Source organism: Charadrius vociferus, unplaced genomic scaffold (assembly GCF_000708025.1).
Source record: "Charadrius vociferus isolate BGI_N301 unplaced genomic scaffold, ASM70802v2 scaffold63, whole genome shotgun sequence".
NCBI lineage: Eukaryota > Metazoa > Chordata > Aves > Charadriiformes > Charadriidae > Charadrius > Charadrius vociferus.
The window spans coordinates 146,301-161,975 of NW_009647579.1; the positions used below are offsets into that span (position 1 = coordinate 146,301).

The 15,675-nt window shown below is 36.7% G+C and overlaps 1 protein-coding gene across 1 annotated transcript in view; it reads left to right on the forward strand.

Annotated features, from left to right (window-relative positions):
* The window catches only part of ERC2 (ELKS/RAB6-interacting/CAST family member 2), a 366,168-nt gene that overhangs the window by 145,965 nt on the left and 204,528 nt on the right, over positions 1 to 15,675 (forward strand). The window contains exon 6 of the mRNA XM_009880932.1: positions 15,317 to 15,484. Coding sequence (XP_009879234.1) covers positions 15,317 to 15,484 — 168 coding nt within the window. The remainder of the gene's footprint in view (positions 1 to 15,316; positions 15,485 to 15,675) is intronic.

Here is a 15,675-nt window from a genome sequence, read left to right on the forward strand (position 1 = left end):
CACTACAAGAAAGACATCGAGGTGCTGGAGCATGTCCAGAGAAGGGCAACGAAGCTGGTGAAGGGTCTAGAGCACAAGTCTTATGAGGAGCGGCTGAGGGAACTGGGGTTGTTTAGCCTGGAGAAAAGGAGGCTGAGGGGAGACCTTATCACTCTCTGCAACTATGTGAAAGGAGGTTGTAGCGAGGTGGAGGTCGGTCTCTTCTCCCAAGTTAGAGGGAATAGGACAAGAGTAAAGTTGCATCAGCGGAGGTTTAGATTGGATATTAGGAAAAATTTCTTCACTGAAAGGGTTGTCAAGCATTGGAACGGGCTGCCCAGGGAAGTGGTGGCGTTAACCATCCCTGGAGAGATTTAACAGACGTAGATGTGGTGCTGAGAGACGTGGTTTAGTGGTGGTTTTGGCAGCGTTAGGTTAATGGTTGGAGTCAATGATCTTGGAGGTCCTTTCCAACCTAAATGATTCTATGATTCTAAGTAGTTTGGGAGTGTATTTCCAGAATAAAAAGTAAATATATTTGCAATGCCTAAGATAGGCAAAATGGCTGCACTTCTGTTTCAGTAGGAGTACAGTCTGCTTTTTGGTTGAGATGCTTGTTATAAACAAAATAGTTTAACTCTAACACTATTACCAAGCCTTGCCGTTTTCAGCTGATGTGCCATCTACTATCTGTAAGATATGTCTGAATAATGACTTATGAAATTAAATTTGGAATTAAATTTATATATATATTTATTACAGCATTTCACAGAGCAATTTCTTAAAGGGCTCAGAATATCACTGAAAAGCTGTTAGTTTCCATAAATCCAAAAACTACTGAGCCCTCACATTTTAAATCTTGACTTATCTGTTGAGTTTGAAAATAAAAACATTTTAAGTGTGATCTAAATTGTATTTTTATATATTTTTGTCTTTCTGTTTTGAGTTTTTTTAGATCTTCATTTTTCTACACTATCATAAAGACCAGATTTTTTTTTTTTTGGTAAGGGTTTCAACACTTACTATTTCATAACTGAGATTTTAGGAAAATAAGTAGTTATCACACGACTCACAGTACGCTTGTTCTTAAGCCACTTGCAAATTAGCTTAGTAAAGTTACTAGGTACTAGTAAGGGCATTGGCTGTACTAGTAAAGGAAATGTTTCCTTATGGCTATTCACGTATCATCTCCTAATATCAATAACATAGATATAAGCTTCCAGAAACAATACTACCATTCTTGGCACTCTGGAAGTTTCCATGCATTAGATAACAAATACAATTTATTGCTATTAGTAGGTACTTGTTTAACTTGTTTCTGGGTAAGGCACTGATGGGAAACGTTGAGAGGACTGTATGTATCTGTACTCTTACACAACTAGACCAGCTGGCAAGTTCCCGTGTCAGTTGATGATCCATCTAAAGGCACTGCTACAGCTGAACTATATTAGGGTTGCTTTTCTGATTTTTTTTTTTTTCCCAAGTTGACTATTTGCAAAAATCAAGTAATTGTGATAAACAGGTCAGCTACTTATATCTTTGAGTTTTGTATCAGAGTACTTAATTTTGAGCAATAGCTTGCTATTACAGTCCTAGCTTTTCCCTCTTATGTCAGGTCCTACAAGAATGTCGGTTCTTTTGTTATTGCTGGTGTTATTCTCAGCACGCAGCTTTTTACCTTACGTGAGCTATTAAGTGATAACCTGTTTATTTTTTGGGCTTATCTTTGATGTACACTAGTCAATGCTACCATTCACACGAGAAGCAGCAATTTGTGCAGATATCACGTTGAGGCAATGCTGACAAATAGTTTTTATTTGTGTAATTCAAGAGTTCTCAAAACCTTGCCACTGTACCTATAAATATGTATTTATATTGTTAGCTTTTTTTCTCTCTTTCACCTGTTATGAAAAAGAGTTTTCATTGCTAACCTTTGGAATTTTTTTTGCTTTGTGATCTTGGACTTAAATTTTCTTCTGAAGTTCACATACCAAGTTTTACTTACTCCCAAAGCAGAATCTCAACTCCTGCTCCTCCTTCAGTTAAAGTAGTAGATTTTTATGTGAGTTGCATGTATTAAGCATTTTCATTCCTCTGGAAAGATGTTTTAATCTTCAAGATGCCATAACTGGAAAACTAAGGGTATACCACACTGCTAAAAAGAATCAAACTCAGCTGAGTTTGAAATGCCTATTTAAATCATTTATAGCACCGAGATCACTATGAACTTGCTACAGAAGCATTTCTTTTTGAGTTGCATCAGTCAGAATTAATCTGTTTTTTCCCCTTTGTTCAGAAATAAACCTCATATTAAAAAAAATTATCCTTACAAACACTGGGATCAATACAATTTTTTACTCTTGATCTGAGACACATATGTACTTATTAAGTTGTTCCCTACATCGACCTACTACCTGCAGTAAGCAAAAGACCTTGCTGTAGACGGATTGCATATTGCCTTTGCTTGAAACAGACTTCCTATTAAAACTGTCTCTGAGAATGGTATGCAAACTTTGCTATTTAAAGTACTATTTATTGCTATTTATTATATCCTGAGTAGCTTAAAATGTTCTTGCTGGGAGATCTCTACAATTTTAAAAATCTTATTAATGTTTAGTAGATACAGAGATAAACTTTTACCAAGAATGTACCTTATTACATGCCAGAGTAGTCCTTTTAGGATCCATTTATGGAACTTTCAGTCTGTGTTAAAAAACAAAATAAATTGCTTTTAATATTACTCACTAACTATTACTTGCATCAAACATTTTAGAAAGTATGCTTCAACTCTGAGTATGGAAATAAAGATCTCTCCTGAGGCAATCTGTTCTTCTATAACTTTTATTTCTAGAAAGATGTAATTTAATTATCCAGTCTTTTAGTTTTCTCTTATTTCTTGTTTTAGCAGACCTGACTTCTGAATTCCTTGAAATTTGTGTTCTTGGCCTGGTAGAACAAAGAATTAAAAATAGGATGTCACTTTTAATTTCATTTTTAAGTTAATTTGCAACTTGTCTGCTAGCACATATATATTTCTAGATACTTATGATAGAATTGAGCCAGCTATGGTTTGTTTCACAGACTTTAGGTAGGGTTTCTCTAAACAGATGCTTTATGCCATGTGGTTCAGACCCAGTACGTGCAGTTTGGTTGTATCATCTATCTAATTCTTGGATTAGAGTTATTATTTTTGAATCTACCCTTGAATATTGCTAGTCCTTAAGTTGGACATTTTAATCACAGAAGACTGGGGAGAAACGTGGAAAGAGGATATAATGGTGAACTGGTGCAGCCAATGAAAGAGAGAGCATGTCTGATACATATTGCATCTTAATCTCATAAAAATACTTCCACTGGAGACCTCAACATTGTTGTTTATTGAAACTAAGGCTTGTCAGCTAAAGATTAAAATTATTTGTTATTTTGGAAAGGTTTTGTCAAAGCCATTATAACCAATAATGTAGTATTTTGCCTCTAGATGTGAGGATATTCTGGAATTCTGAACAAAGAGCATTTCTGGTTGCTGTCGCTTTGCAAGTTTATAGGATGCTATTAAGACCAGTAACTTACAGCAGAGCTGGAAGCCCCTAAGCAGTACAGGTATCCTACGAGTTTTGCCCTCTTTGAAAGGGGATTTTGTAGAAGTCTGTTTCTCCAGGTGTATATATGCATTGTATTTATATGTAGCATTAGGCTTTTCCTGAAATAAATCAATAAATAAATATTATTACATAAAGCCAGAGCAAACCAGAAGGTTGATTTGTGTTTCTCACCCTAGGTCTTCTTGTCCCAGGGGCCTCTGATTTGAGGTCTACATGGTTCCGATATGCCTGCGTAGTTCAGCCTAATTTATTAAGATAAAGACAGAGAACTTTGTGCGGTCAGTGCAGTTTCTACAGTTAGTTAATTGTATAGTCAACATCCTGTCTTTCCTCCAGGCAAATATTTGGCATTTATAATAATCCTTAATCTGTGCACTCTACCAACTGAATTATTTCTGTATCACCTAAACTCAGCTGCATGCTGTAAAAGGGAAATTAATTTTAAAGCCAGCTTGTGGACAGGGTATTTTGATACAGCTCTGTACCACAAGAAAATAAATACGCCAAATCTTCATGGGTGAAAAATACTGACTATGAAGCTAGGAAACAGGGTATCCCATCCCATCTGCCTTATGCTCAGTAGAAAAGCTGAGGGATCAAAGGGTCAGCCCTTTTTCTTCAATGGCTGGTGCCCAAGGAGGGCTCTGTTTGCCTTTCATCCAGTTCCCGTCTGTCACTGAGTCCAGTCTGGGACTTCCCCAGTGCCAGCCGGTGACGTGATTGTCATCTTGGGAGCTTGATACCGTTCTGTAAATATTTCATTATTTCCTTTTTATTTTATTATTAATATTTCATTAAAGCAGTTTAGTTCCTTCTAAACTCATCAGTCTGTCTGTCTCTCCTCTGCCTCTCTGCCTCTCTCTCTGCCTCTCTGTCAGTTGCCCAGTTGCCAGTTCGGCCCAAACCATGACACATTTCAGAACACTACTACTGGAATGCCAAATATTCCACATCATCTTTTTGTCCACCTAATGTAGTAAAATACTGCACTCTGTCCTGATAGCAGGCAAATACCTTCTTGCCTCATGTATGCAAGGGGAGGAACTGGGGTGGGGGGGGGGGGGGGGGAGTTGCCTTTCTCATTTGCTCTGGCTTTCAAGGCATGTAAGACAAAGTTCTGAAAGGCCTAAAGAACCAAAGGTTGGGATTGAGGACAAGTGATGGAGTTACGCAGACCTGTAGTTTGCTGGTGCTCAAGGCTGGTATCAAACCAGTTGACGTTTACTATTGTGTAGGAGATTATGGAGCCTGGCTTGTTGGGAGAGTGGGGACTTCACTCTCAGCATTTATATTTTGAAAATTTTAGAGTGAATTTTTAATCAGAGCGATTACAAGTAGTTAGAAGCTTATTCACTCTTGAGAAAAATGCAGCGGTTTGCAGAGCAAAGGCTATACTTGGTATCTGGAAGAATGTGGGCAGGAGAAATACAAAAGGCAAACCGGCATATTTCTTGAAGAAAACGCTGTGTTATATTTAAAGTAAACAATATATGTTTAGCTTATTGTTATAACCTTCTTCTCTGTTCGCTGTGTTCTTACGAATAAATGAAAAATATTGCCCAAGCTGTTTTATGTCACTCTATTTATGAGCTGGCCATAGATCCTGGAAGATAAGCTTGTAGCCAAGCAGATTCCAGCTGGACCTACTGATGTCGGAATGTCTCATAAACAACTGGGTGACATATACAGGTGTTCCAGTCTCAGAACAGGGTGAATAAGAGATGTCTCACTCAAAATGCGTGAAATTGAGAGAGAGGTCAAGGGTACAGCTCACCCCTGCAAGCATAACACAGGCTCTTTAGCTCTGTTGGAGAGAGGTTTCCCTAAGGCACCTCCTTTGTTTGGATGTTTTGAATAGATTACAAACCTAAATGTGCTTTTTGAAAATCACACCTTCACTGGTATGTCAACTATTTGTAATAACTGACTCCTACTATTAAAAAAATTAACCTGAGAAAAACAGTTCATGTAAAAATTCTATTTTTATCATGTATAAAGCTAACAGGTATTTACTGATGATTCTTATACTATTATGCATTTCTACACATCTTTTTCATGAAGCAATTAAATGCATTGGCACAACTTTAAAAAGAACATTGTGTCCTTTTAATTCACTTTCTATTAAATCTGTTACAGTATAATAAAATTTGAATGTTATTGGAGACAGGAGTTTCAAAAGTTAAAAACTTCCAAGATTGATAATTTTGTAAATTGGTTTTAAGTATTTTGAATTTATAACTATCATTATGTTGCTAAATAACATTGACTCTGGAATGACTGGCTTCCTTTTGCAGTAATTCAAAAATATTATGACAACTATAGTTTTATAGTGAGCATAAAAATCAGTGAGGTAAATTCAATGAGGTAAGGTTAGTGTTGGAAGTTTTATTAACAAAATCTTTAAGTATTAGCACATGAGTTACAATTCCCATGTGTTTTCCAAAATTTGCTGGAACTGAACTGAATATTAGATTCTGAACTTTGGACTAGTTGCTTTAAACTACCTAATTGTAGTGGTAGGAGTAGGCAAAGATATAAATTTGAATAAAACAGCTGTTAGGCAGTTGGCTGCATTGATAAGCTACACATGATCGGAATTCCTTGCAGCATGTAATGTTACACAAGGATGAGTTTCAAACAGCCTGGGGGAACCATTTATATCTTGACTGCAATCTCTGGTTCAGCTAAAACCTTTTGTAGTGTAGTTTGACCAGTCAGCATTACCGATTTTCTCTTTTAAAGAGCAGCATAATCTGCACTAGTGGAAAAAACTAATGACAGACAAATCAAGATTGATTAGTAGATATGATAGCTGGCTAAGCTGTTGGGGAGGGAGGCTGGGAGCTTTATGAAACATGTAGGTGCCATCTTTCAAGGAGTTAGTAAAGGAGAGTAAGTGCATTTGATACATTACCACCATCTGTTGGTTCTCCCATTCTTGTGCAGAAGGATTGCAAGAGCTTGTGACAGTGATTCTGTGAGGGAAATGGGATGAGATGGCACAAGTTTGTCTTCCTGATGTGAACAGGCAACACTGTCCTGTGTTTATAAACCATCTTCTAATCTTGTTCCCTGTCTGTTCCCCTCCACTACAATGTGCTCAGCTACCTTAAACCCCTCTCCTTTTGTCAGTTCTTAAATGATGAAGTAGTAGAAAGAAGACAGTAAACCAGGTTATCCTTTAAAGAATATAAAGCCTGTTAACTATCAGCTGTATAATAACATAATTTGCTGAATTAAAATGTAAACTAGAGCGACCATAATACCCAGAGTAATAGGGGGTGGGAATGGTGTTGAAATAATGCTTGAAAGTGGAGTTTTCCTCTAAGAAGGGAAAAAGCTAGCTAACTCACTAAGGTTTCAGTTTGGAACAAGAACGTAAAGCGTATTAATTGTACAAAATTCAAGTGCCTGCAGCTTCAAAATGTGGCCATGTTCTGCCTTTTCTGCCTTAAATTTTACATAGATCAGATATTTTTGAGAGAAATTAAGGTGTTATACTATGGATCACCAGGTACAGCCATTGCTTGAAAAAAATCATGTTTATCACATCGGACTGAAAAATGAGGAACAAATATAACAAGGGGATAGTTTTCATTTTATTGTTGTATTTTAGGATTTGCTTTTTTACTAGCTCTGAAGTGGAGAGTTGGGACATTTTAAAGATATGTGATACCCTTTCTATACTTTTAACTCAGTTCTCATATTTGCAGAAATGCCCATGCGAGGCCTCACAACTCAGTACTTCTGTATAGAAAATCGAAGTGACAGCTCTTTTTTTCACGGTTTAAACTGGCTTTCATAATCAAAACTTAGTATATTACATTTCCCCAGGTACATACAGATGTATAAATACAGGCATTGAGATCTTTAATATGTTTGTTTTTTGATTAACTGAAGTGGTTCTCTAAAGATGGCTGCATAATACACTAAGAAAGCAAACAGGAGCACAGAAAAGTGTCAACAGCCCTGTGGAGCCTGTGTTGGTCATCAGGAAGGGAGAGAATGGCAGTACAAAAGGGCAGAAGGCTCACTCTTGGATGCGGTGGCAAATACTGACTGCAGTCTCTGCTGGAACAGAGGTGGGATTAGGAGGGAGATTGACAATGGGTTACAATTTGCCTTCTTTATTACCCCAGGCGCTACAGTACACTTAGTGCTTGGCTAGTAAATTCAGAATTAGTTTAAAAAAAAAAAAATGCAGGCAAGCCTTTGCTTTAAATATATTTATTTATGCTGGTAAAATAAATAATTCTTAACAGTGAAACACAGTAGTCCTTCATTTTTTACTTCCTCATGGAGCTCCATAACACTAAAAACACTTTCATAAATGATATATATAATATGGCATATAAGTTAAACAGTTAACAGTAAGGAACTTCAAGAAATAGACGTCACTACTGGAGCTGGTCATGAGTGGCAGGTGATGACATGAAGATTAATAAAGTTCAACTTTGAATTTGGCAATTTTTGCCACTCACATGAACTTTTCTTTTCTTTCTGAAGTATAACCCAATTCTGAAGTTTTTGCAGTGTGTTCTGTATTTCCAGAGCAAGTGTCAGAGTTTATTGTATTAAATAGTTGAAATAAGTAGTTGCCAAGGAAAAAGAAGTTAGACAAAATTAAAAAGCAATTTACTGGGACGAAGGTCTTTGAAATGCTTTATGTGTTAGCTATCAGATCTGGTTTTGCTTTATTTTTCTGGAAAATGATGGTGTTCTTCAGATTGCCAAGTTTTACTAGGAAATGTACTGCCAAAGCTTGGGAAAAATAATTCTAGTACTCTTAAAATTACATGGTGTTGAGTGAAAAGCCAAAGAGAGGGTTTTTGTGTACCAGAAATCCTTATCCTTTCAAATATAAAAACATATATCTGATGCTGTAAAATGACCCGTATTTAATTTCCTTTCAGATTATATTTAAAATGCCATAGACGTAAAAGGAGGAGTGACAAAATGACAGGCATTTCTCACGGTCTACTGGCCTGCTCCATTTAGAATACTTCATTGTTTCATTATTTTTGGGAGATGTGATTTCACATTACCATTTTCAGGGAAGAGATAATTTCTAATATTGGCAAATTCATCCTGGCTGTCAATGAAGTAATTTATTTTGCTTCTTGTCTTCCACAAGATGGGGAGCTGATTTAACAGCTTTTTGGTTTTACACTATCTGGAGGTTCATATTTGACTTAAAAAATGATGTCATACATGCTTAGCACCAAACAGGTACCAGATAGTAAAAGGTCGTATGCAGTTCAGGCTGAGATAGTTTTATTTCACATGATGAGAAATGTGAAAGTCTTGGTTCATGATTATTGGAGGCAGAAAAAAGAATTTAGGGAAGGAGAAAATGACTGACATAAGCGATGTTCTTGTAAACCTCCACATTGCTTTCCTGTGAATAGAAAATAAATCTATACACCTAAGACCACATGCAGTATAAGTTACCTATTCACTCTCCCAGATTGGCACTGGCTCAGAGTTCTGCCTCTCTGAAAACTCATGTAGAGCACTGATTTCAGAATGGCTCCTTGCCGTGTTTGTTAGTTTGGGGGATCATATAGCTATTCTATCAAAATACGCGGGCTTCATTGAGTAGGTGGATTTTTGAATTAAAGTGCTGTGCTGTATCAGTCTCAAGGTATCTGGCCACTGGTTGAGGAGATGTAAGAAAATAGAGATATATTTGTCAGATTTTATTTTTCTTTTTTTTCTTCCAAACATTGGTGTCAATCTAATTTGAGCTCTATAAAACACAGCTTCTGGGGTGGAAGACTAGAGGTAATTGTTTCCTGTACTTGTAAGGAGAAAAGGATGACACATTGAAAACCATGCTGTGCTATGAATATTATCCTTTTCTGATTGTAAAGGTTTTAGTCTGAACTCTCACATGGACTTGGCCTTAATTGTAATATATAATGGTTAAAATATTTCTGCACAAAGGGGGGGGGGAAAAAGACATCAAATGAGGTATTGTCTTAGAAAAGAATAGAAAAGTCTATGGTTTGCAAAAGATTAGTTTGAATCTCTGTGATCCGGATTGAAACATGGGAAATGCTGTGTCAGTAACCCGGGTCACTACCTGCTTCTCATCATATTTGAGAAAGATTTCTGTTTCACCAGGAAGGTCGAATTCCTTTAAGGAATTTTGTTCTAATTCTGTGGAACTCAAATTCTAGCTCGAACAGTAGAGCATTTGCTGACCTACAGTTCATTGGGAAAGAGCTGGGAAATAAGACAGTTTAACCTCCTAAGTATAACATTGGATTTCCTATGGCTTGGAGGTGACATCATGGACTGTTACGGAAGTGTCGGAGTTCCTGACAGAGAATGTGTGGTGTAAGCCCATCTTTTATTTCTCTGTGTTAGTAACGAGGGTGGCCTCTCTGCCTCTGGACAAGCCAGAACCGCTCACCTGCCGGAGAGGGAGGAGTGGGGATTGGAGACACTGAGACTGGAACGGAGGATCCGCCACCTAACGCTGTGGTTGGATGTGCCGTACTCTCTCCTTCCCAATGCTTGCACTGTCCTTGTGTGAAGTGGGGTTGCTGGGGGGGGATTGAAATTCTTTGGCTGTTTCAAATCTTTTTGAATGTTTTTTTTAGTGCAATTGAAGCTGCACTTCGGTTGTGCTTTTAAGCTTTTGTTTGAAGCTACCAAGGCTAGAAATAAATTCTTAAATGAAAACTGAGACAGTCTCATATTAAGAACAATCTCTTGTGGTAAGTGGGGTTCTAGGCAGAAGTTATATCACTCACATCTAAATATATTCCGATCTTAGGTCCACGTGCAATTTCTTATGGAAAAATGCAATTCACCTCGAACACATGAGTGTTCATTAATAAGTGTTAAAAAGTTACCATGGAGCTGAAAGAATTGATCTAAAGTGTCAACTATTTACATGAAGGCTTGTGGGGTAATCTATTTATGGCATTAACAAGAAAACAATCTGTTTCTGCGTTTAGAGTCAGTCCAGACAACTCTGAAATACTAGGTGCCTGGTGCTCTGTGGCACAGTCGAGGTCATAACCTTTGTGCTGACTTAAATGTTTTCGTGTGGCTGGCCTGAACCAGTGAAAGGAAAAGATGGAGATTGCGGCTATGCTGCAGAGTTCCGAGTGTATTTCTTTTTGGTGTGAAAGAAAACCACCATGGAACTTCTCTTGTACCTCCAGATTGAATTTACGTCTTTGTTTAGGGAATAGAAATAACATATTAGTCATGCTATGAGCTGGCTACTGGTGAAAGGAAACACAGAAAGGTTCAGTCATGTGGTGCTCTTTAATTAACTGCTGTGTGAGGGGCAGGATTGGGGTCTGAAAAACTGGAGTGGACAGGGCTCTGCTTCCCTTTCCCACATAGGTTGTGACTCACAGACTTGTACTTCAGTGCCATCTACTCATCCTCTCAACCCTGCTTGTGCTCCCAAGTTTTAATGCCTAAAATCCCCATTCCCGAGTTGAATCTAGTCAGCCATGATGACAGGGTGTGTGGGAAGAAATTTGTGAAGAAGTGTGAGAGTTGACTGCTCCTGCGTGGCCCTTAGGATGGGACTGGATGGGTAGAGAAGAAAAGACTATTGACTCAGAAACTGCCTGGTTCAGCCAAGTGGACCAGAACCCTATCAGCTCACGCGTGAGCTCCTGTGTTATCCCAATCGCTAGAGAATGGTATCAGTGCTTTGTTAATCAGTGGCTCTAATCACGTTCAACTCCCTTTGACTTCAAGCATTCAGCTTCTGCCTAGTGGCAATTGGTAACTGAGACTTGCAGTGCCTGACTGAAGAGAACCCCTTTTTGAGCTCCTGCTGCAATGTTATGATGAGCTTCTCAGCTGCAGTTTAAAGGCCCAACAGAGATTTTTGTGATTTGACTTAGGGGATTGCTTTCAGACACGAAGCAAGTAAGTGATTAAGTATAAAGAAGATGTGGTAATGAGTTTCAGATGAGGTCTTTTATGTCTATTAAGAGGTCTGAAAGTTTACTGCTACTACTATTTCTTGTTTTCTAACTTAAAAAGTCATCTTTGAATCTCATTGCACACTGCTTACAAACTGCAAGATCCTATTACTGTAATATTGTAAAAAAGTCTTAAAAATAAAATAAATCCAGTAGAATATAAATAGTTTTTCAAGTGTACAGAAAAGCAACGAGCCATTTTAAGAGCAGGAAGAACTTGCATTTTGAGATCCAATAGATCATCTAAATTTGTCCCAAACCAAGTTTTAAAATGGCATTGCGAAGACTTTTCCTTTGAATAAATTTAGTATTACAAAACTTAGAATATAAATAAAAATAAATAAGATTTTCTGATTGTTTTGTCCTGTAATAATATTCTGGTTAACTAGGAAAAAAAAATGCTTAATACAGAAGACCTTTTCTGACTATTCCAACTGCAGAACTTCAAAATGCTAACCTAACATTTATGCCCTTTCAATTACTTCCATCCAGCTTTTTATTATGAATAAACTTTATGAATTTCTAGGTAATGTAAACTTTAAACCCTTGTTCTTTATTTTCTGACATTCATATGTTTGAAATGTGGATTAGTGAATCTAAAATTTCACACTTACGTCTGACTTCTTGCAGCTCTCTTGTAGAAGGAGAATTATTCTAGATTGCCACTTCGTATATTTTCAGTCCAAAGCTTGTCTTCTCAGGGGCGTACCTTGCAGCCAAACCAAGCCTGTGTGGGTCCACTTAATGTGAAACCTCATGGTTTCAGAGCTGCAGAAGAAAATAGTATCAGAAAAATAGCCTCTAATCAAAGAAATCTGCCATTGTAATGACAAATGATCGCACTTTTTAAATCTCAGTTCTCTACTTTGCATGAAATTATAATGTTATTCTAATGGCTTGCAAACCTTGCAAAAGTTCTCAGTGCCCATGCTGCCACTCTGTGGGCTTTCTGTTCTACGTAGCATCTTTCTCTCTCTGGGTGGAGCAGAAGGGCAGATGTAGATGTAGGTCTACAGCAGTATTTATAGTAACTCCTCTCCTGGACTCTAAGTTTCAATGTGTTAACCAGCCTTCTGGAAAACTGAAATATTTCACTGAGCATAAACTGCTTGATTTCCATACTCCAGGCTTGAATTTGGGAGTTTGAGGTTGCACAAGAAATGCAGAATTGATTCCATAATGCTTAACACTGACAGTGGGTTGCTTTTGTTGATCTCTTATGATGTTTCAAAGTGCTGACAAAATTTTGTGGGTATATTATGTTTTCTTGTGTTATTTAATTTACAGATTAGCCTTCAATAATATGAAGCTTACATTAAAACAAAAAAGAGTCTCTCATTTGGTCGGTATAAAACTTGATATATGACGAAATCTGTTTTTACCCAAAAAAATGTCCCCACCCAGTGTTTTGTGCTGTGTTGCCTGTGAGCTGCTCAGTGATTCATTTGTAACTGCATTTCTGAACCAGAATCTGGAAACAAGTATGGTTTAGTGGAAGTGCTCACTGAAGGAACCAATGCATATAAGCTACAACTCTTGCAGTACTGATGGTTAAAGCCAAACCTATTCTGTTGCTTGAATGAATTGAGATGTCTACTATTTTATTACAAAAATACTTTTTATTAGAAAGGTATCAAGAGTAGAATTTATGTGATGGGTAATTCTTTGGCATTAATGAATTAAGTTCCATCCTCCACCCTCCAGCATATTTTAGGTTAGACAAACAAATTGATAAATATTTTAAACTAGAGAGATACATTCCAATTCAGTTTGATTTCTGTTTTTTTTTTTTTCCCTTTACAATTCTTCATTTGTCTATTCAACTTAGCCCACCCTTCCATACACTTTTTAAAACATTCTTGCAGGAATAATATTACTTGCTCTTTCCATTTCCATGAAAGGTATAATTTTTCATTTTGCTAATTATCAAGGTCAGCAAAGAATACACACATCATATTTTGAACCCCCTACGTTCTACAGTCAGTATCTTTATATTCTTGAATTATTGCAGTATTGATTCCTAATTGTTTTGTTCTTCTCTACTATATAAAAAGCCGCACCATTAAAACTTGCAAAACTTCATTTTCTGGCTCTACATAAAAGATCACTTAACTCTTTGCTTTATTCCATTCCATTATTATATTTTAATTTAAGGAAGCCGTGACAAGATCTCTTACTTTGAATACCTTTTTGAAAGTTCTTGAGAGCCAATAGTCTGAATAATATATTAGAATTTCTAATGTTCACTGTATCAGTGAACATCTTGACAGTGACTGCTTCCTTTCCTCTTCACAGTATGAAGAGTAACACCTTTTCCATTTGGAATCATACTTGCCTTGTGGTAACTACTCTAGGTAGTGCTTATGTAGAAAGGTGTTACTAAAAAAGGTACTCAGAATTTGAAGCTGTGAAGTAGGATTGTTATATCTACTATGAAGAAAGTTGCTTCCCTGTCTAGCTCCTTGTTTCTTCCCCTGTTTTGACATTTTTTGTATGTTTCCACCTGGGTCCATGTGCTTATGCCTACTGCTGTGGCCATGTCTGTCTATACACGTTGAGCATACTTTCCTGTTTCCTGACTGTACTCCCTAAAGAGCCAGTTCCCCCCTCCTCCATTTCCTTGAACAGGTACCCTGTCATTTAAACTTTCCTTTTTCTTGCCACTTTGTTCCTTGCTTCACCAAAAGTTTTTCTGTTTACTGATGATAGTGTTTATTCTGCTGTCCTTGAAGGTGGCTGCTGCTTGCCCCCATCCCCCTCTTGCAATGGAGGAGAGGCAACTATTTTTCCTCCTTATTTAAAAATGCTTTTATAAGTACCCAAGCTTTTAATTGCAATTAGCAGTAGAGCTGCTTCTAGAAACAAAAGTATACAAATAGTAACCAGTATCAAGTGATCTATGGATTTTTTCCAGACCACCAGCAAGTGTTTGGCCATAATTTGAGAACTGTTTGAGTTGTGTTAAGAGAATAATAAAATTGCGTGCTTGGGCGTTTATACAGCAAGAAATGAGAAAATGAAGGCTACGTACACCTTCAGGGCTGTTAGAATACTTGTCTTTTTTTTTTTTTTTTTTTACTTTTTTTTTTTTTTAGTGTTTCTAAAGGAAAAAAAGCAGTTATGATATGCAGAGCAATTTTGTGAGGTTCTTTAATAATATATTTCTGCTTAGGAAAATCCTTGGAATATCCCTTATTTTGGTTGTCAGGGATTTGTGCTTACTACAGAAAAGTGCAGGAAGGCCTGTTTGTTAAGAGGCTTATGTAATGTACACTGGAGAAAAGTGAAGAACCTTATAACTTCCCTATTTGCCATGTCTTTCTTAAGTAATTCTGTTTCTAGATTACTCATCTGTGCCCAAACCTGCCTAGTGACTGTAGTATCTGATTGCCCACTTCGTGGCTTTAATGGGCAAATTAAATACAGATTACAGAACACTATTTTCAATGAGATATATATTTAATAAGTCAAGATGTTGGTTTTTTTTTTTTTTTTTTAATCCGTTATCCATCTGTCAAGTTAGCACTGTTTTAATGCTATTTCATGTTTTGACTATTCTACTTTTTCTATTCATGTGTTGGTGCTAAAAGTGCTTTCATTTTTTATTGCCTTTTAACAAGTACAAGAATCTCTTAGTCTGAGATAAAGTTGGAAAATGTACATAAAAAATAAATAAAACATTTCTTAAGTGGCAAAGTAAAAGGGAATTAGAAAAAATAAATAAAATATGTGAATGATCTTCACTGAAACCTAAATATGTTTGACTTACTGTAGGTTGATGCCTTGCGGTTACGACTGGAAGAAAAAGAAACCTTTCTGAATAAAAAAACAAAACAACTTCAAGACCTCACAGAAGAGAAAGGAACCCTGGCTGGAGAGATTCGAGATATGAAAGACATGTTGGAAGTAAAAGAAAGAAAAATTAACGTACTTCAAAAAAAGGTAAGATCCCTTATGAAAGGATATGTTGTAAAACTTTTTAGGCACATTTAAATGAAATATATTTCTTACAATGTATTACTTTTAATATATTAAAAAATGCAAGGAATAAATCTGTAATAGTCAAGTAGTTCTCTAATATAAAATATGTGTTACTATTTTCCATGGGATCATTTTTATAGTATAATTTCTTA